The sequence below is a fragment of the Nannospalax galili genome, unplaced genomic scaffold, assembly GCF_000622305.1.
Source record: "Nannospalax galili isolate Female #2095 unplaced genomic scaffold, S.galili_v1.0 scaffold2289, whole genome shotgun sequence".
NCBI classification, from domain to species: Eukaryota; Metazoa; Chordata; class Mammalia; order Rodentia; family Spalacidae; genus Nannospalax; species Nannospalax galili.
The window spans coordinates 109,111-131,195 of NW_008359590.1; the positions used below are offsets into that span (position 1 = coordinate 109,111).

Consider the following 22,085-nt stretch of genomic DNA (forward strand, 5'->3'; position numbering starts at 1 on the left):
CTGGTCTATAAAAAAAAACAAAACAAAACAATGAAAGCTGAGACTTCTGCCAAATTATATTTTCCTTGTGGAAGTTAGCAACAAGCCAACCTCCTAAATAGACAAAAGATTCAGTCAGGCAAGTTCAAATAACATGATATGATGGAAAATAAGGAGTATTGCTTTGATTGTATAGAAAAGGTAAGTGTCTAAATTATGTACAAAGTAACTTCAGCTGACAGAAAGAAGAGATGGGAGAAAATAGAGCTAAAATTTAGGGGACAGTAAGAATGTGAAGGAGTCAGTGATAAGTATCACTTTACACTATATTTGACTACAAATTAAATACCCAACAACAGTGGTTTCAATAAGTGGAGGTTTTATTTCAGACACCACTAATTCTGAAAGTAAAAACATCTTAGGCTTTTAAGTGTTGTTGAAAGTGTAAAATATTTTTGTCCTGATCTGTTTGGTACCATTGTTAAACATGTGACAATTTACCCAGATATGTAGCTGCACGTCATAGCATATCGGGATATCATATCATAGTTGTATAATAAAATTGAGAAGGAGGTTTTAGAAAAGTTTTCTTAGGTCATTGAGATGGCTCAGTACATAAAAGTTCTTGCCTCATGAGCCTGACAACCCGAGTTCCATCCCTAGAACCCATGGTAGAAGGAGAGAACCAACTCCCAAAAGTCATTTTCTGGCCTTCCATCCATGCACCATGGCATGCATTTACTTGTACACACACACACACACACACACACACACACACACACACACACGATTTCCAAAAACTATTTCTAGCAGCTTGAGTCACTAGCTTTTGATTAGCATGAACTTGATTATATAACTACTCCTGTTGCTGTGAAGGCTTGTGAAGTTAAAACCGAGTTCTATTAAGAAAATATAAATTTTGTGATCTACTAGCACTGTGCACCATAAAAAAAACAAAAACCAGTTAATTTTTTTAAACCAGGTTTTCAGTAGCAAACATGCATTCCCTCCTGTGGAAGGAGCATCAAATCCAGTTTTTGAAGATGATTGCACCAGTGGGCTCATTGGTTGACTGGAGGTATTGTTGCACACAGTTCCACAGCTGAGTAAGACCATTATTGTGAATTCTCTTCCTTCAGCCTGCATAAAACCTTCCAGCACTATATAGGCTAGCCAGCAGGGAGGAAGCTTCCAGCCCAGTTCTCGATTGACTTCTCTATGTCCTGTGGCCAAGGCTAATGTCATCATCAGTAATAGGGTCTTACCATCTAGTTCTGATGGGAAACCAACAGGAAGAGCAATTAATTGCCTGTATTGTTTTGAGGGCCTTCGGGTCTCCCTGACCAACAGCTCACAAGGGAGGTAGCCCATCCCTGGCATTTGGAATTTTTATTTAATAGCCCATGGCTTCTCAGATCAGTTTTATCCATCCATACAAGGTGCCTCTGTTCAAACTCTTAATTTTATTTTTGATTAGTTTATCAAGAAACAGATTTCTTTATGAGTTTTTCATACATCATTAGCTTTGATTGGCCTTCTCCCTCAACCTCTCCTCCCCTCACTGCCTGCCACCATTCTCACCTTAGACTTCTCAGCTCCACTTTTGCATTCAGGTCACATCTGTTCTGATGTCCACTCCCCTGCCCCGCCTTAGAGAATCTCTTCTTCCCTCTCTCATGGGTCCCTTTCTAGTTCCCCTGTTTCTGTACATACTTATTCCCACATAAACGCACTTATTAAAAAGCTAGAAGCCAGGATCTGCATATGAAAGAGAACATGTAGTGTTGTCTTTCTGAGCTTGTGTTACTTAATGTATTTCTAATTCCATCCATTTTCCTTAAATTTCATAATTCCTTTGTTCTTTGTAGCTGAATAAAATTTTATTGTGTCTAGGACATTTTTGTTATCTGTTCATCACTTGATAGAAAAATGGCTGATTTTCTTTCTTTGTATCTGGGACTAGAGCAGCAATGAACATGGATGTGCAAATATCTCTATTGTAGGCAGAGTCCTTTGGGTTTATTTCCCAGGAGTTGTATCACTGAGTCATACAGTAGTTCTGTTTTTAGTTTTTTTGAGAAATCACCACACTGATTTCCATCTGGCTGCGCCTGAGGGGATTTACACTCCCAACGGTGAACCAGGGTTCTCTTTTCTCCAAAACTATGCTGGAATTTATTACCATTTGTTTTATGATGACTGGGGTGAGGTGGAATCTCAAAGTAATTTTTTTTTTTTTTTGGTCTTTTGAAGCAGGGTCTCCCTGTAGCCCCAGCTGTCCTGGAACTCATTATGTAGACCAGGCTGGCCTTGAACTCACAGAGATCCGCCTGCCTCTGGCTCCTGAGTGCTGGGACTACAGGTTTGCACCACCACGCTCAGCTTCAAAGTAATTTTAATTCATATTTCTCTAATGGCTAAGGATGTTGAGCACTTTTTACAGTAGTCTTTGGCTATGTGTACGTCTTCTTTTGAGAATGCTCAGTTCTTCTTTTTAGAATGGTCAGTTAAGTTCTTTTCCTCCAATTTTTGATGGTATTTTTCCTTTGGTTAGTTTTTTGGATGTTATTCTTCTTTTAGATGTGTAAGTGGCAAAATTTTTTCTGTCTGTAGGCTCTCTTCTTTTGATTTAACTGTTTCCTTTGCTGTAGGGAAGCTCTTTAATTTCATTAGGTCCCATTTGTCAGTCGTCCATATTTCCTGAGCAACTGGAGTGTTATCTATAAAGTCCTTAATTCTGCCTGCATTTTGAAATGTTTTCTCAACTTTTTCCCCCCTAGCAATTTCAGGTCTTTGATCAAAGAAAAAAGTTAAGGCTCTAGCTTCATTCTTTACAAGTAGATAAAGTTTTCCCAGCACCATTTTTTTTTTTTTTTTTGAAGAAGAAGCTGTCTTTTCTCCAATGTGTGTTTTTGGCATCTTTATCAAATTACATGGTTGTACTGTGTGTGCTTAACTCTGGTCCTCTATAACATTAATTTACATCTCCGTTTTTATGCTAGTACCATGCTGTTTTTATTACCATGGCTCTGTAGTATAAATTGAAATCGTGTGTTGATTCCACCAACATTATTCTTTTTGCTCAGGATTGCTTTGGCTATTGGGATATTTTTTGCTTTCATATGAATTTTAAGATTGTTTTCTGTATTTTTTGAAGAACAGTGTGGAACTTTATAGGGTTGCATTGAATCTGTGGATTGCTTTTGGAAGGAAAGCCTTTTTGCAATATTAATTCTTCACACTAATGATCACAGGTCTTCCTGTCTTCTCGTGTCTTCCTCAGTTTCCTTGTTTTAAATTTTTCACGGTAGAAATCTTTCATTTCCTTGGTTAAGTTTATTCCAAAGGGGTTTTTTTGGTTTTATTTTGTTTGTTTTACTTCTAAATTTTTTTACTTCTTGAGAATTTCTCACATGAGTTTGATTTGTATTTTTCCAGTGTCCCAGTCCCACTCCAACACCTCACATGATGACCCCTTTTGTTTCACTGTGTTGTCCTCTTCTTTGATTGTTATTGTCGCACACACATGTACACACGCACACACACACTCACACACACATGCGCACACACACATATTGAGCCCATTTAGTGGTGCTTGTGTATGCTTATGTTTAGGGCTGCATCCTTGGGTTTAGATAACCTCTCATGAAGCTAGTCACTGGAGAAAGTTGATTCTGTCTCCATCAGTATCCATTGATTTCCTGTAGCTCATCTTGAGGTAGGACCGTGTGAAATTCTCCCCATCCAAGTTGGCATGCCAACTACTTTTTTCACTTTTCAGGTCTTATTAGGCTAAAATACTATGGAGATTTAATTGTGTAGCTTGGGGATGGAAAGATCATTTTTGTTTTTTTGAGGCTATACTAAATTGGATTGTTTCCTGGTTGCTTTTACAACATGTTTGTCACTGGTATGTAGGAAGTCTATTGATTTATATTATTAATTTTGCATTCTGCCACTTAGCTGGAAGTATTTATTAGGGTCTTTAGGGTCTTTTATGTATAGAATCATATCACCTGCAAATAAGGATACTTTAACTTCTTCCTGTATATTTTTCCCCTTTTGTTTCCTTCTCTTGTCTTTGAAGTTCTTCAGAGCTCTAGTTGGAATGTTGGACTTTCTCTTGTACAGCTCTTGGCCAATGACCTGCAGGCAACTCAGGGTCTGTGAAATTTCCCTTGTTATACTTTAGTTCCCACCAGGTTATCAGCTCTCCAAATGCTGTGCGGATCCGATTCACTGTTTTGTTTTGTTTTTTTCTGCAGTCTTGTAATATTTTCTTTGTCTGGTTTCACCATATACCCCAGTCCCACTTGGATTGACCCTCCTGACAGTGTGCTACGTAGAGGGTTTCATGCTGCTGAGCACGGTGGCGGTGGAAGTCTTTTTGAAATGGCCTCTTGCTTCTGCTCTGTTGGTTGCCAGGGCTCAGCACCCAGTACCAAAGAAAGAGGGATTTTCCTGGCTTCTCCTTCTGCCAATGCTGCTGTTACCCTAGCTGTGACTTTTCCCCAGCTCTTTGGCATATCTTCTGCTCTTCTGATAGCTGTTTTTCACCTTTCCCCGTATTCTTCCCTGGAGACTCTGGCTGATCATACTTGAGTGTCATCTCCCATCTTAGTTTTGATCCCTTTGTAGCTTAACATTTTAAGAACCCCAGGATTTTTTTCTTTATGGTTGTTTTATGCATATAATATCTGTTGATAGTTACTTGTTTAGAAATTGAAGGACATATCAAGATTATTTGTTTAAAATAATCTATTGCATGTAACATAAATGCTGTATTTTAATGAAAATAGCTGTTTACAAAATAAAGAGTGGCATTACCCTAAAAATTTGGAAATTTCTAATCTCTTTACAGAAAAAATTAGGGGTAACATTTATTTTGTATTTGGTGGGGGAGGTGATACACCACAGCTAGCTTGTAGATGTCAGAGGACAACTTGTGAAAGTTGTTTCTCTCCTTCTACCATGTGAATTCTGGGGATCAAACTCAAGTTGTCAATCTAGGTAGCAAGTGTCTTCATCTCACCTGCCAAAAATGTCTAATTTCTGACTTAAATGTAAACACTCAGATTCTTCATGTGTGTGGGGGCAATGTGAATGCATGTGTGTGCATATATGTGTGTAGGCCAGAGGTAAACTCAGGTGTCATTACGACCTGGTTTTTGAGATGAGGTCTATCATTTGTCTTGGACTACCTCAATTGGCCTAGGGTGTTGGCTGTTTAGTCAGTACCAGGGATCAATCTGTTGCCACCTCTTTAGTCCTAACATTACAAGCACATGAATTCTACCCAGTTCTTTATGTGGGTTCTGGGGGTTCAACTCAGGTCTTCATTCTTGTGTGACAAGCACTTCATCACTGAGCTTTTCCCCCAACCAGACATATGGATTCTTAAAACCTGTTTTTACTTCAATTTGTTGTAATATCACATACCTTATAAACTGTGCAAACCTAATTTTTACATTTTTGATAATGAAAATAGTTTTGAGTTGATGAATATTCAAGGCTCCTGTATAACATTTTGAAAATGACAGGTATAGAGGACACATTAGTGTGAAATGTGAAAATGACTGGTTTAGAGGACAGTGTCTTTTTTACCCACAAGGCAAGGAAGGTTTTCTTCTACAAGATGCTTAAATATAAACTATGTACATACAAAAGATGATCTTGATTCACTGAAGTAACCATCTGTTCCTCAGAAAACAAACAATAAATGTGAAAATACAGCCTTATGTCTTAAACCATATTTGTAGCAAACATACTTGGCACAAGCTATTTATCTGGAATATCTAAAGAACTATTCTTACACAGGAGAAATCCTCTCTAAAATTTAATTAAAACTGAAGTTATAGCCCACTTCACATCCATCAGATTGGTATATTAGTGTTGAGTAATTCTGAGTATCCGCAAATGCTGCAGAACAGTGAGAACTCTGTTTGCTGTTACGGCAGGGTAAGTTCTTAGAATTACCTTGGAGAGCAATTCGACAAAGATGCAGCAACATTAAAATGTACATAGTTTACAATTCAGATTTCAAAATATACTCTAAATTAGAGTTTTCCCTACTAGGGTACCACAAGCATGGTGCAGACATGTGTTCTGAAGGTGGACAGCCATAGCTCTTAAGCTAGTAACTCTGGTTGCCAAGAAGAGCCTTTCCATTTACCTCAGTGTGCTGTACAAACACTATTTCTGTGTGTATCACAGTGTCAAATATTTGGAAAGTTCTTTGGTACAGATATACTTTCAATGTTCATTTCATCAGTAGCTCTTTTTTTTTTTTTTTTTTTGAGACAAGGTCTCCTTGTAGCACCAGCTCGCCTAGAACTCTCTATGTAGACCAAGCTGGTCTCAATCTCACAGAGATCTGCCTGCCTCTGCCTCCTGAGTACTGGGATTAAAAGTGTGCACCATCACACTTGATTCTAGAAAATCACCTATTGGTAAGAAATAGAGCAATTAAGGAAATAAAGTAATTGTTGTGATTATGATCCATTGGTTACCCATGAATGGATAAAAATACCAGGAGAAAAAGAATTTATCAATTGTGAAATGATTTCCATTATAGTATAACTGATATAAACCACTATGTAAGTGATAAAGATTATCCCCACTAATAATAAAATAATTATTACTGTACTGGCATCATCAACCCTCTGCAAGGCATTGAGACTCACATTATCACCATGATTTTCTTTCCTAAATATATAAACTCAGTCCAATTATAAGAAAACAGTAGATAAACTAAAATGAGAGATATGTGACAAAAATAACTGATAAAACAATTTCAAGGTACTTAAAATAGGAGCAAGGAAAGATGAGGGCGGAATATGCTGTGGAAATAGAGCTGAATACCACGGGGACTGAGACCTCCACCTTGGGCCTCAGGAAGGGGGTTTAGAGGAGACTAAAGCTAGCCAGAGCCTTTTCTTTCCCAAACAACCCCTGACTCTGAAGGTAAGGTTCAGTCACACTATCTGGTGTGTGAAGTCACAAAATGCATCGTGCAAGGAGCGAGTCAAACCTAGGGCCTTAATGCATCCCAGATAAAGGTTCTACCAGTGAATTATAGCTCCAGTTAGTTTTTTTGTTGTTGTTGTTTTAATTAGTCAGTTTTTGAAGCTGTGGAAAGGGATATCCTAGAATATGTCTAGCCAGAAAGGAACAATATCAGTTATGTAGCACTCACTATCAGTTATGTAGCACTCACTCACTATCAGTTATGTAGCACTCACTCACTATCAGTTATGTAGCACTCACTCACTATCAGTTATGTAGCACTCACTCACTATCAGTTATGTAGCACTCACTCACTATCAGTTATGTAGCACTCACTCACTATCAGTTATGTAGCACTCACTCACTATCAGTTATGTAGCACTCACTCACTATCAGTTATGTAGCACTCACTCACTATCAGTTATGTAGCACTCACTCACTATCAGTTATGTAGCACTCACTCACTATCAGTTATGTAGCACTCACTCACTATCAGTTATGTAGCACTCACTCACTATCAGTTATGTAGCACTCACTCACTATCAGTTATGTAGCACTCACTCACTATCAGTTATGTAGCACTCACTCACAATCAGTTATGTAGCACTCACTCACAATCAGTTATGTAGCACTCACTATCAGTTATGTAGCACTCACTATCAGTTATTTATGTAGCACTCACTCACTATCAGTTATGTAGCACTCACTCACTATCAGTTATGTAGCACTCACTCACTATCAGTTATGTAGCACTCACTCACTATCAGTTATGTAGCACTCACTCACTATCAGTTATGTAGCACTCACTCACTATCAGTTATGTAGCACTCACTCACTATCAGTTATGTAGCACTCACTCACTATCAGTTATGTAGCACTCACTCACTATCAGTTATGTAGCACTCACTCACTATCAGTTATGTAGCACTCACTCACTATCAGTTATGTAGCACTCACTCACTATCAGTTATGTAGCACTCACTCACTATCAGTTATGTAGCACTCACTCACTATCAGTTATGTAGCACTCACTCACTATCAGTTATGTAGCACTCACTATCATTATATAGCACTCACTTTCACCAATTTAGCAGGTATAATAAGCACATCATTAAACTTGGCATTTGGTTTTGGGTTTATTTTTCATTTGTGTGCGCCACTCTGCGTGTGTGTGTGTGTGTGTGTGTGTGTGTGTGTGTGTGTGTGTGTGTGTTATGTGACACTATTCCTGAAGAGATGTGAAATAGCATTTACTCACCCCAGATAGGGAACCAGTGACAGACCAAAGTAGGGATGGCACCAAACTCCAACTTGATGAGCCAGTGAGTTGGGGTTATTTACAGGAGTATGGGTGAGGAATTACAGGAGCAGAACTGACTCAACAGCAGCATCACCACTCTAGAATGGTTGACAATGCACAAAGCCAGAAACCTGGAGCTCACTTGAACAGGTAGCTAGACAGGTCAGAGTGTGTCTCAGGCAGCTCAGCTTGTCTGAATGTCTCAGCAGTCCTGCTTTGGTCAGCTTGGAGTGGGCGGGGCTTATTGTATCTGGTCAGTTTCAAGTGCTTCCTGAAGAGTTTGAATTGTTTACTTCCTGGGCTTATCTACCTTCACTGACACTTGACTGTTTCACCCCCTTTTAGAACATCCTGTGTTTTAGGAGCTTCCTTACAAAGTAGAAGTTTCTCTCAGAGGAAATTGTCACTCAACACTGCATCATGCAGGTGCACATGCTGATGTGCATGGAAGTCAGATTATATAGCACTCACTTTCACCAATTTAGCAGGTATAATAAGCACATCATTAAACTTGGCATTTGGTTTTGGGTTTATTTTTCATTTGTGTGCGCCACTCTGCGTGTGTGTGTGTGTGTGTGTGTGTGTGTGTGTGTGTGTGTGTGTTATGTGACACTATTCCTGAAGAGATGTGAAATAACATTTACTCACCCCAGATAGGGAACCAGTGACAGACCAAAGTAGGGATGGCACCAAACTCCAACTTGATGAGCCAGTGAGTTGGGGTTATTTACAGGAGTATGGGTGAGGAATTACAGGAGCAGAACTGACTCAACAGCAGCATCACCACTCTAGAATGGTTGACAATGCACAAAGCCAGAAACCTGGAGCTCACTTGAACAGGTAGCTAGACAGGTCAGAGTGTGTCTCAGGCAGCTCAGCTTGTCTGAATGTCTCAGCAGTCCTGCTTTGGTCAGCTTGGAGTGGGCGGGGCTTATTGTATCTGGTCAGTTTCAAGTGCTTCCTGAAGAGTTTGAATTGTTTACTTCCTGGGCTTATCTACCTTCACTGACACTTGACTGTTTCACCCCCTTTTAGAACATCCTGTGTTTTAGGAGCTTCCTTACAAAGTAGAAGTTTCTCTCAGAGGAAATTGTCACTCAACACTGCATCATGCAGGTGCACATGCTGATGTGCATGGAAGTCAGAGGAACATGTCGGGTGTCTGGCTCCACTGCTTTCTTCCTGATTCCCTTGAAACAGTCTCACTAAATCTAGAGCCAGGCTGGTGGCCAGCGAGTCCTAATTACCCCCCTGTTTCTGCTCTAGTCCTCCAATGCTTGATTTTTTTATGTGGAATCTGGAGATTTGAATTTAGGTCCTCTCGTTTGCTCAGGAATTCTCTCACCTAGTGAGTCATCACCTCAGCACTGAACTGTTATATTTCAGTGAATTTTAGTTAAAAAATCTTCACTTTAAGTATAAAAAAATTTAAAGTATTTTTATGTGTATGACAGTTTTGCCTACATATATGTAAAGTGTGCTTGTGTGTGCAGTGACCCTCAGAAAAGAGGAGTTACTATGCATTTTGATGAACATTGGTTTTCTGCAGTGAATACTTTTGTGTACATGCACACACACGTATCTGAGTTGATCTCTACCTTTGGAATTAATAGCAAACAAATTATAAAATTTTATTTGATTATGTGTTTGAGTGTACTGCCTGCAAGTATGTAAGTGTACCTGTGTCGAGCAATGCCCTCAGAAGTCAGAAGAGAGCATCAGACTCCCGGAACTGCAGTTATGCATGGTTGTTAGTCTCCATATGGGTGCTGGGAATCAAATCTGGGTCCTCTGCAAGAGCAACCAGTTCTCTTAACTGCTAATCCATTTCTCCGGCCGCAGAGTTCCTCTTAAACTAATTTATCAGTTTCCTCATCACATACCTTAAATTTCAGAAATCTCTTTAAGATTTTGCTTTTTAGTACAGTAGTAGTTAAATTATTTGTATCCCAAAATGTAATTATTTCTTTTGTACTCTGTTGTCAAAGTATTTCAAATATTTGAATTATTTTTCAAAGATGTTCATAAAATATTCAGAAAATACTGTAAATAAGATTTAGAGGTGACTGCTCAAGCTGTTTTGTATTAGAAATATTTGTCTATCAACTTTTCCCAAAAGTGAATTTCAAAGATAAATGCCTTCAAATTAAGTTAACACAAACTAAAAATTTGTATGAAGATGGGCAAATAACATTGAATATTTTCCTGGTTAGCCCTAATTGTCAACTTGATACAGCCTGTAGCCATCTGAGAGGACACCCTCAGTTAATGAATTACCTCAATCACGAGGGCCTTGATTATTAGCTGATGTAGGAGGGCCCAGCCCACTATGGGTGGCCCCATTCCGCAAGCAAGTATTCCTGGGCTGTATTATTTTTTAAAAGTAGCTAAGCATGAGCCATCAAGCAGTGGTCCCTGCCTCAATGTTCCTGTCTTGAGTTCTTGCCCTGACTCCCCCCAAAGATTGATGGTGACTTGGAAGTGTAAACCAAATAAACACTTTCCTCCCCAAGTTGCTTTTGGTCTGAGTGTTTTATCACAACAGAATGAAACCAGAACAGGTTCCTAGAGTATGGATTGAAGTTAGTACAAAAAATACCTAGGAAGTGATTGTGATCTGTATTCCCACACTCCTGCAACTCTTGTGTCTACAGATGCTCAGTTCTCTTTTTTTAAAATTTCAACTTAATATGATGATCTCTAGTTTCATCTATTCTCCTGAAAATGACATAGTTTTGTTCTTCTTAATTATTGAATAATAAGTACTCTATTGTGCATATATAGACCACATTTTCTTTATTCATTCAGCTGATTCTATAACTTGAGGTGCTCTGTTCTTATCCACTCATCTGTTGAGGCATTATTTGTGTGGAAACTATAAGAAATTTATATTTCTAATTTCAGTGACGTTTTGTGGGTTTGCAATTACATATTGTATTTGTCAGGGTTCTCTAAAGAAACAGAACTGGTAGAATAAATATATAAATATGTATGGAGGGATTTGTCAGTTTAGCTTATAGGATAGAGTCCTAGTAGTTCAACAGTGCTGATACTCTAGTAGATGCTCAGTCCACGAGGCTGGATATCTCAGTAGGCCCAATCTATTGCTGACGGTCTGATGAATTCCAAGTAGACTTCAGTCTACAGCAGCAAGACAAACTCACCAGTGAGAGAGAAGGCAAGGCAAAAAGGCAAGCACTTCCTTCTGCCATGGCCTTTTATATGGGCTGCCATCAGGTTACACCCACATTTAGGGTGTGTCTCCCAGCTTCAGATGAGCCAATCAAGGTCTCTCTTATTTCAGTTAATCCTAACTCTAGTCAAGTTGACACCCAGGATTAGCCAACACACATATGTTTCAGGACTCAAGCTGTTTTTTTTTTTTTTTTTTTTTTTTTAATTTAGGAAAGATAATATAAATGGTGTTTTGACATATGTCTATACTCCTGGCTACTTGCAAGGCTACAGTAAAAGAATGCTTCAGTCCTAGAGTTCTGAGCCAGTTCAGATAGTATAGCAATACTCAGGAGCATCTTTAAAACAAGGTGTGGAGGGGGTAGTAGGATAGCTGGAGAGATGGCTCATTGTTTAAGAGCACCTGCTGCTCTTGCAGAGGTCCCAAATTCGGTTCCCAGCACCCACATTGTGGCTAATGACCATCTGTAACTACAGTTCCAAGGGATCCAGTGCCCTCTTCTGGCCTATGTAGGCACTGTACCCGTGTGGTACACTTAGATAAATGTAGGCAAAACACTCATATACATAAAATAAAAATAATTAAATAAAAAATTTTAAAAAGGAACCTGTCTCGGTGGACATGCCTTTAATCCCAGCACTCTATAGGCAGATGCAGGCAGCTGTCTGTGAGATTGAAATCAGTCTAGTCTCCACAAGGAGATCCTGTCTCATAAAACCAAAAAAACAAAACAAATATAAACAAAAATATATATGCATATATGGTGGGGGTGTTCGATAAGGTTTCTCAGTGTGTCAAAGGCACTTTCACCAAGCCTAACAACTTGAGTTCGGCCCCCAAACCCTGTATAGTGGAAGTAGAGAACCATCTTCCACAAGTTGTCCTCTTCCATTTGCACACTCATACACACACACACACACACACACACACACACACACACACTAAACAAATGTAATTTTTATAAAGTGATATTTCTAGGAAAGTTTAAAGTAATAATTCCAGGAAAGTTTAGGGAAAAACTTCATAATTATATTAATATTTTTGTAATAAAACATATTCAAAGTCACATAAAATGGAATACACAAAGTAGAAATCTCATCTCAGTTTGTGAATTTGCTGATGAAGGAATTAAGAAAAAAACTGGCTTTCAGAGCTTGTGATTTTTTTTAAACTTTTTAAAAATTTTTATTTATTATTTTTATTTTATGTGTATGCATGCATTGCCTGCATGTAGGTAAGTGCACCCATGTCGTGCAATGCCCACAGAGGTCAGAAGACATATGTAGCAGAGGACTCATGGTGATGTAATAATCACAAAAATTTTAGCATGCTAAAAAATACTTTGGGGTCTAGAAATAGAGCTTAGTTGGTAGAATAATTGCCTGGCATTCACAAAGACCTGAGTTCAGTCTTCAGCATTCCCCCAAACTTGTGGCATATACCTGTAAGCATAGCACTTAAGACATGGAGGCAGGAAGATCACAAGTTCACAGTCATCCTTCGATACACAGAAAGAAAGTTTGTGATCAGATTATGGTACATAAGACCATGTCTGAAGAAAGAGGGAGAGCAGGAGAATCAAAAGAAAACAATATACTTTGGGAGATAAGTTACATATATAGATTTCAAATGATATGCAATTATTTTTCTTGGTACCTAAAGATTCTATTTTATGTTTCATTTCTTTTCTTCTAGGTCACTTTTATTCAAAACCTTGTATTTTGTGTAGAAAGAGTTTACCGTGTTCCTGACTTTGGTGTTTGGGAAAGAGGGAGCAAATATAATAATGGCAGCACAGAACTACATTCAAGGTAATTTACACAATTCTGAGGGTGGTTTTGGTGTTGTTTGAATCTGTGAATTTAAATATTGTGCTGATTAGTCTTTGTCAACTTGAGACAAACTAGCATTTCCTGTGAAGAGGAAACTTCAGTTGATGAATTGTCTCCATCAGAGTGGTCTGTAGGTATGTCTTTGGGGCAATATCTTGATTGCTGATTGATGTAAGCAGGCCCGGCTCATGGTGGTCAGTGCCATGTCTAGACAGGTGACCCTCGGCTGTATAAGAAATGTAGCTGAGTAACCCAGGAGAAGAAGACAGTAAACAGTGTTCCTCTAAAGTTTCTGCTTCAGTTCTTGGCTCCAGGTTCCTGCCTTGAGTTCCTTCCCTGGCTTTCCTTAGTGTCGGATTATGACCTGGAAATTATAAGCAAAGTAATCTCTTTCCTTCACAAATTGCTTTTAATCATGGTGTCTATCACAGCAACATCAAAGAGTGATAAAAATAGCTACCAAGAATGTGGGGGTTTTGCTGTGATGGACCTATGCTGTTTTGGGGATGATTGTGGAAGGTTTTTGAGCTTTGATTAGAAAAGCCATTGAGTGCCCAGAGCTTGATGGGCTATTGTGGGAGCATGAGAGACATATGTAGCAGAGGATTCATAGTGATATAGTTGGAAGCAATGCAGATGATGAAGACTTGGCTTGTGAAGTTTTAGAGGGAAGCAAAGTCGAGATCAGGGATGTTTGTGTGATCTATTGAATTAAGAATTTGTGGAAATGAAAGCTTATCAGAAAAATCTTTTGACAGCTGATCACTGCTGTGTGAGGGAGAGTTACTATATAGGCTGACCAGGCTCCAGTGGATGAACTCAAACCAGTGGACATCTGGGGACATAAACTTGACTCAGTAGGCCTTAACATATATGACAGAATACATAAAATCATGTGTGAGGTGTTATGGGGGAGTGCAGATTGGGGGAGGGGGTTCTAAATATGATTGAGATGTGTTGTATACAAAAATTAAATAAAAATATATATTGGGAGAACAAAAGAATTTGTGGAAATGAAACATTCTATGCTTTACTGGGACAATGGAATCTGGCTAGGTGGTGCTGAAAAATTACTGTGATTAATAAAACACCAGATTCAAGAGGCAGAACTCAGAAGTATTTCCTCAGGCTCAGCACACAGAAGGTCCAGAGAGGGCCAGTGCTGCATCTCAAGCTGGAAGCTGAACATGGTGATATGTAACAGCCTCCTATATGGTACTGGTTTTGAAGGCATGAAGGGGTCGTGGAAAGCAGCTGAGACGTGACATTGTGAGGGTAATTTGTGAATGTGCAGCCTCCATTTCAATGGACACTCCACAGTTGAATAAATCATGGAGAAAAGTTGAGGTTTGGTGCCATGAGAGGCTAGGAAAGACCATTGATAAAGGTTCAGTTTTAGTAGCAGTGGAGACCCGAGGATATTGCATATGCCAAGACCATAAGGTGACCCACAAAAAAACAGCAATAGGTATGAAGTAGAATTGTCCTGCATGTACTAGACAAGCTGTATGTGCTGCAGATAGCAGGGTTGGAGAGGCGAGGCTAACCAAGCTCTTTGGATCCCAGAAGATCATATGTGAGTCTGAAATATCTGACATTGAGCTTTTTTTATACTCTTGGCTTTTGGTCTAACTTCAGTCTGCCAGTAACTATGTGCTGATTCTTCCCTCTTGGGAAACTTGGCTTTTTTGTCTTAAATTTTACATGAGTTCACAATTAAGACAATTTGAACTTTTAAATGGTGAAACTTGCCCCTTGCACCTGCCAGTCCTATGAGTTCCCCAACCCCAGTATTCTCTTGTCTGTCTAGCTCCTAAGCATGGCTTGAGTTGCGCACCTCCATGTACCAACCAGACCTGTTAGTTTGCTGTGCCTAGCATTCCCTGTCCACTGTCCCACTTCCCTGGGCCTAGCTTGGGTTGTGCTGCCTTTGTATTAATCCACCTTGGTCAGTTCTACAGAATCTTGCCTGCCCTTGCTGCTGTCCCCACACTCCCAGGCATAGCTGGGCTTCCACCGCCTGTACATCAGCTCAAACAAACCCAGTTAAGAGTTACATTTAAATGTTTTCTTGTTACTACCAAATTGGAATCACCCCCATCCCTTAATCAAAATTGAACTGTCCATCTGCCTGTTTCTGTAAAAGCTGCCACCCCTATCCCATCACTACAGCACCTCATTTAAGTCTGTCCTGGAACCTCAGGCTCAGAAGTTAAACCTATCCCTAGGTGAACTGAGACCACTTCTTACAGCCATCAACACAGAGTGACCTCAAAACCGAACACCATGCTGCACTTCGCTGGGCCACAACCTGACAAGGTGAGATAACAGCAAACAAAGGTCCAGACACCCACTCAACAAAGGTGATATCCGATATTTGTAGCAGGAAACACCACCACTAACGTAATTCCAGATACCTAGGTCCCATCACAGAAGCACAAACAACATGAATGACCAAGACATTCTGCCTCCTACAGAAATTAGCACCCTCATTGCGATGGTTCCTGAGAAAGGCAACCTAACTGAGCCACAAGACAATGATTTTGAAATAGCAATTACAAATGCATTCAAGAAACTCAGTGGGGATATAAATAAAAGACTGAAGACCATGAAACAAAGGGGAAATAGTTGAATGAAATAAGTAAAACAGGGGCCGGAGTGATAGCTCAGTGGTTAAGAGCATGGACTGCTCTTGCAGAGGACCCAAGTTCGATTCCCAGCACTCACATGGCGGCTATGAAGTGTCCTTTACTCGCCAGGCATGGTGGTACACGCCTTTAATCCCATCACTTGCGAGGCAGAGGCAGGCAGATTTCTGTGAGTTCAAGGCCAGCTTGGTCTACATAGTCAGTTCCAAGGTAGCTGGGGCTACAGGGAGACCCTGTCTCAAAAAGGCCAAAAAAGAGAGAAATAAGTAAAACAAGTAAAGATCTGAAGGTAGAATTCAATAAAATGATTCATTAAGCAAAACCAAACAAAATTTGAAATGTGAAGCTCAAGAATTCAGACAAAAAGCTCTGAGGAAAGCCTCACCAATAGAGTAGATCAAGTAGAAGAGAGAATATCAGATTTGAAGGTAAGGAAGAGGAAATGGATTACTCGCTCAAGAAAATGATAAATCTAAAATAATCCAAGAATGGAATAATCAGGGCCTCTGAGACATTATAAAAAGACCAAACCTATAATCACGGGTGTACCAGAAGGAGAAGAAACTCAGGTTAAAGGCACAGAAGATATCAACAAAATTAGAGAAGAAAACTTCTAAAATCTAAGAAAAGACATACTTATCATAGTGCAAGAAGTATACAGAACAGAACACTAAGCACACCAGCCCAGATAAGAAAATCCCCAGTTCATATAATGCTCAGAACGAGGAAAAGACATTGAAAGCTGGGAGAGGAGCATCAAGTCACATGTAAAGGTAAGCCCATTAGAATAGCAGCTGAAGTTGAGTGGAGACTATGAAAGCCAGAAGGACTTAGACCAAGCGGGATTGTAGCCCAGACTACTATATATAGCAAAACTGTCAGTTTTATTTGAAGGAGAAAGAAAAATTTGCCCTGATAGCAATAAAAAGATGAAACACAAATGTCTGAGAATTTTTTTACTGTTCTAGATTGAGCTTCTTTTTTTAATGTATGTTTTTGACTGGATTTTTGTGTATTTCATAGACTAGATCTTAATCATATTTAGACCCCCCCCACCTTCACTCCCCGATAGCCCACCCACAGGATTTCATGCATGCTGTCATATATTAAGGCTTATTGAGTCATTTGCATCCCCAGATGTCCCTCATTGTGAGTTCATCCATTGGAAACTGGTCAGCCTATCTAGTGTCACTCCTTTAAAGAAGATCAACTTTCTCTCACCCATTAATGATCAGCTGCCAATACGTCCTCCCCTAAGGTTGGGGCATCCTGCCCATTTCCCCATTTCTATGCTGGTTTTTGTCTCATTGAGTTTGCATGGATCTTGTGCATGCTGTCACCATTGCTATAAGTTTATATGAGCAAGTTCCCAGAAGCCTGGAAGACTTTGTTTCCTTATGGTCATGTACCATCCTGGCCCTTGAAATCTTTCTGACCCATCTTCTGCAGTGGTCCCTTGAGCCCTGGGTGAGTAAGGTTTAACAGGATTCCTGTCCAGGGACACATTCTCTGTAGGCTCTTATTCTGTGCATTTTGGCCAGTTGTGGCCTTCTGTGTTATCTCTGTTGCATGAAGACGCTTCACTGGTGAGAGCTGAGAGATGCATTAATATTCTTGCTACCCCCTGTTCCACTGTGTTCGTGAGCCTTAGGTGTAGAGGTTTCATTATAGATGTGTCACTTAGGGCTGGGCATCTCATAGACACTTATTCTCTTTGTGTAACCAGTTGTGGAACTCTGTAATAGTCTGCATTTGTTATAAAAAGAAGCTTCTTTGATGAGTGGTGACTAGTATACTTGTTTGTAAATATAAGGATGCATATTTAACGTCCAGTAAGGAATTGTTTGTCTAGGGATGTGATCAACATTATGGTTTTCTCTATGCTCTTTGATCTCTCCAGCTATGTGTATTTGGCTATATTTACAGTGCGCAGATGAGTTCCCTCCCATTGAGCAGGCTTTAAGTCCAATTAGATAACTGCTGATTACCTCCAAGATAAAAGTGCCATTACTGCACCAGTGTAGTTTGCTGTGCTGGTAGTCATTGTGGTTATTGGGCTTTAAAGCCTGAGCTGAACCATGCATCGATTTTCTCTCTTAGCAGCTTGCTTAGTGTCCTCCAAAACTATGAGAGCTAGCCTTCAGGGAGGCTTCCAGATCAATTTCAGCTCCATTGCTCCAACTCCTGTGTTCGAAATATGTCCTGTCTTCAGCAGTAGGGTGTTACCTTCACATTCTGAGAGGTAATCAAGGGCTCTGGCAATAGCCTGTGTTATTTTGGGACTCTCTTGGGCTACCCTGACAACAACTCAAAGGGAGGTTTCTCCTGTCTGGCACTGTTTTCTTTTTTGGATTTCTTTCTTTTCCTTTCTCTTTCTTTTTCTTTTCTCTTTTTTCTTTTCTCTTCTTTTCTTTTCTTTTTTCTTTCCCTTCCCTGTCCCTGTCCCTACCCTGTGTATTGCCTGCATGTTTGTAAGTACACCCATGTCCTGCAGTGCCCACAGAGGTCAGAAGAGGGCATCAGATCCCCTGGAACTGGAGGTACAAACAGTTGTTAGCCACCATGCAGGTGCTGGGATTCAAAGCTGGTCTTCTGCAAGAACAACCAGTGCTGTTAGCTGCTGAGCCGTCTCTCCAACCCTGACACTGTGTTTCTTAGTACACAGCCTTCAGCTGTACACTTGCACTCACGTATAGATAGTGCACGTGTATTTTTCGGTAGGCTTTTGAACTAATACATTTCCCTCTAGTTTTTCATACCACTCAGCACTATTTATCTCTCATCTCTCTCCTCCATCTAACAATCTCTCCTCCCTCCCCAGTTAAAGTGCCTCCATTTTTCCCTTGATAATACCTGTCTCCTATATCCCCCCTGCCTCTTGAGCTCTTTCTTCTACTTTACCCATATGGTTCTTTGTATGTCCTTTTTTCTTCCCTTCCCAGTTCCATACTCCCCTTTCCCCAATGTCCCCCTTGCTAGCATCTGTCTCCTGTTATCCCATTTGTCTTGGACTCTTTCTTTCCATTTTCCTGACTCCTGCTGTTACATCAGGACATATATTTACATAAAAGGATTCGGTGCTAAGATCCATAAATGAGATAAAACATATATTACTTGCTTTTTCTGAGTCTGTGTAACTTACTTAGTATAACAGTTTCTAGGTCCATCTATTTACCTGCAAATTTCATGATTTCATCTTTCTTTATCACTAAACAGAACTACATTTTGTAAATGTACCACACTCATTATCCATTCTTCAGTTGAGGGACATTTAGGTTTTTTCCATTTCTTAGCTATTATGAGAAAAGTAGCAACAAACATTTTCTATAGATTTTGATTCATGTGAAGAATTTTTACTTGTTCTAGAACAGAATAGTAGCAATCACTGAAGAATTTAGTGAAGTAGAGAAAAAGTTTATGGGAAGGTTCAGTGTAGACATAAAAATTCTGGAAAATACTAAAAATTCTAAGATAATTTATGTTTCAGCCATCTTCCAAATTGTGTTTATTGTGTCCATTCCTTGCATTTTAGCAACCACTTAAATAACATGCCAGTCTCATCCCACTATTGTTATTGCCATCATAAAATATTAGGACTTAAAGTTTTTCTTGCTACGATCCTCAACTCTGACCTGCAGAGCTGAAGAGAAACGACACGAACACCAAGGCAGGGTTCAAGCTTCTTCTTCTATTTGCGCCGTTTTTTCCATTATATAATTGCCCCGAAAGCCTTCCCTTTCGCCAGACCCAATCGGGAATCACACGCGCACACCAGACAGTTGAGGCAGCAATCTATAGGGTCACGTGGACCCAATCATGCATGCTGACGCTACTCATCAGGCGGTCTGCGCGTGATCAAGACACTGCATTTGCGCATATGGAGTAAACAGGTAATGATCACGAGTCTGGGCAAAATGGCAGGGCGCCACCTTGGGCCGCTCCGGCTGCACCCGCTTGCCACATCTCCCCCTTTTTGTTTTATAACATGGTGCTTGGGCTGTGCCTGTCTTAGGTCGCTCCCTTCCACGTAGCATCTTTACTCGTCATCAACTGCTCAGCAGCATGGCTCATAGTCTGTCTTAGGTTAGTATGCTCGTGAGGGAGTCTTTCCCGTCTCTGACTACCGGTCCATCATGCTTAACCATGCATGGGGGGACTCGCCTTTCTCCAATGTGACCATAGCCTGCATGAGCATCATTTGTTGTTGTTCGTTCTTTTGCCTCATCCTGCACATACACCAAATCAAACAACCACTCACTCCTACAAGCAGGAAGCCCCAGAAAGCCATTCCTCCCCAATCTTTGAGGAAGGAGAAAGCCCCCTGCATGGTTTGCAGCCAGTCTTCAATGGTGGCGATCTGGACTCTCGTGGCATTGACAGCCACCATCGAGGCTCTCAGGTCAGCGAGCTTCTTGTCAAAGTCTCGGCTCCAGTTCCCCTGGAGAGCTATGGAGAGCTCTCGTGACAGATTACCTGCTCTGGAAAAGTTAGAATATTCAACAGAGGTTATACATAAACCAGACATGTGATGGATGCACCCGACAAGCAAGAGTTGACCCAAGATATCTATTTGCTCTTGCACTAGGTCCACTCTTTGATTAACCATTAATACTCCAGCTTTTAACTGTGCATTAATATCTTCCTGCAATGATAAAGCTTGTGCAGTGTTTTGGGACAAGTTATTTAGCGTGCCAGCTGTTTGTACTGATGTAGTTAGTGCGGTGGCAGCTACAGCAGCCGCTGCTACTGAGGCTGCTATAGCTGCAATAATAGCTGCAGTAATTCCAAAATCTCGTTTTTCTCTTAGCAGGACTGTTAATTCTGAGTTTCTAATTTGCACAGGCCAGGGAAGCATAGTGGGGATGCACAGTACCACCACCTTAGGGAATGCAGTGGTGTTCCAGCATTTCGACAAGAAGCAATTTTCATTGGTACAGTGCAGAAAATCTGTCGCGTTGCTGCTATTAGTAACTAGAAAGAAGAATGGAGGAACAACGCAAATGGGTGTGGGGTTCATAGGGATTTGGGTTTTATTATCACACATTACTAAAGCTCCCCCTTGCTCAAACGACCCACTGATGTTACGCATGAAAGAGCAATTTACAAGTTTTCCACCTTTGATCATACTCATGGGGCTCACATCAGTGCAGCTACCATTGATACCACACAGAACCCATTCATTAAATGGGTTTTCTGGCGAACTGAGTACGGGGTCTTGAAATGTATAATTTCCAAATGTTGAATCATTGGTGGATATATAAGGCGAGAAGGTGAAGTATTTTTCCCGCTGGCACCAGAGGGTTTTGAGCCCTTGGCAACCTGTCCACACTATTGGCCACTCTCTAGGTGTGGAACAATATGGGGCTAAGCGAGGTTGGCGGGGGGCAGATCTGTTGTCTGTAGCAGAATATTTTGAAATAAGTCTTGGTACCACTCCTTGCAGGATACTGGCATTGCCAGTGGTACTGTTCCAGGACTTCAGCTGGAATTTGCCCTTCTCAACTATGCCTTGTCCTTGTGGGTTATATGGTATACCGGTGGAATTCGCTATGTTAAGAGTAGCACAGAATGACTGAAATTTCGAGGAACAGTAAGCTGGGCCATTATCAGTTTTAATGTGCATTGGTTGGCCCCAAGCAGCAAAAGCCTGCAAGCAATGGGATATAACATGCTTAGCCGCTTCTCCTGCCTGAGTGGAGGCATGAATGACGCCTGAGTAGGTATCAATGGAGACATGGATGTATTTCAAAGTACCAAATTCAGGAAAATAGGTTACATCCATCTGCCACAATGCTCCTGGTTTAAGGCCCCACGGATTAACCCGCACGGATCTAGAAGGAAGGTATGAAACACAATTCTTGCATAGCAGCACAATTTGTCGGGATTGCTCCCTTGTAAGCTTGAATTTTGCCTGAAGAGTATGAGCATTGACATGGAATAGGGAATGAAAGCGCGTTGCCAACTCCATAGGGGTGCTAGACAAAAAGGCAAATACTGTTCTGGTGGCCAAATCTGCTTTTGCATTACCCTCAGCCACAGGTCCAGGGAGGCCAGTATGGGCCCTGGTATGAATGACACAAAAAGGTGCTTTGCGCTGCCAAATCAGATGTTGTAGGGTGGCGAAT

At 40.5% G+C, this 22,085-nt stretch overlaps 1 protein-coding gene across 2 annotated transcripts in view; it reads left to right on the forward strand.

Moving 5' to 3' along the window:
- LOC103725978 (phosphorylase b kinase regulatory subunit beta-like) overlaps nt 1–14,115 on the forward strand; it is a 122,925-nt gene extending 108,810 nt beyond the window's left edge. Inside the window, exons 7-8 of one of the 2 annotated variants that reach the window (XM_029558801.1) lie at nt 13,176–13,291; nt 14,071–14,115. In XM_029558801.1, coding sequence (XP_029414661.1) covers nt 13,176–13,291; nt 14,071–14,074 — 120 coding nt within the window. In that variant the 3' untranslated portion in view covers nt 14,075–14,115. Of the gene's footprint in view, nt 1–8,629; nt 8,741–13,175; nt 13,292–14,070 lie in introns of those variants that run through there. The other variant, XM_029558802.1, reaches the window with a different exon arrangement.
- The last annotated feature ends 7,970 nt before the right edge of the window (nt 14,116–22,085 follow it).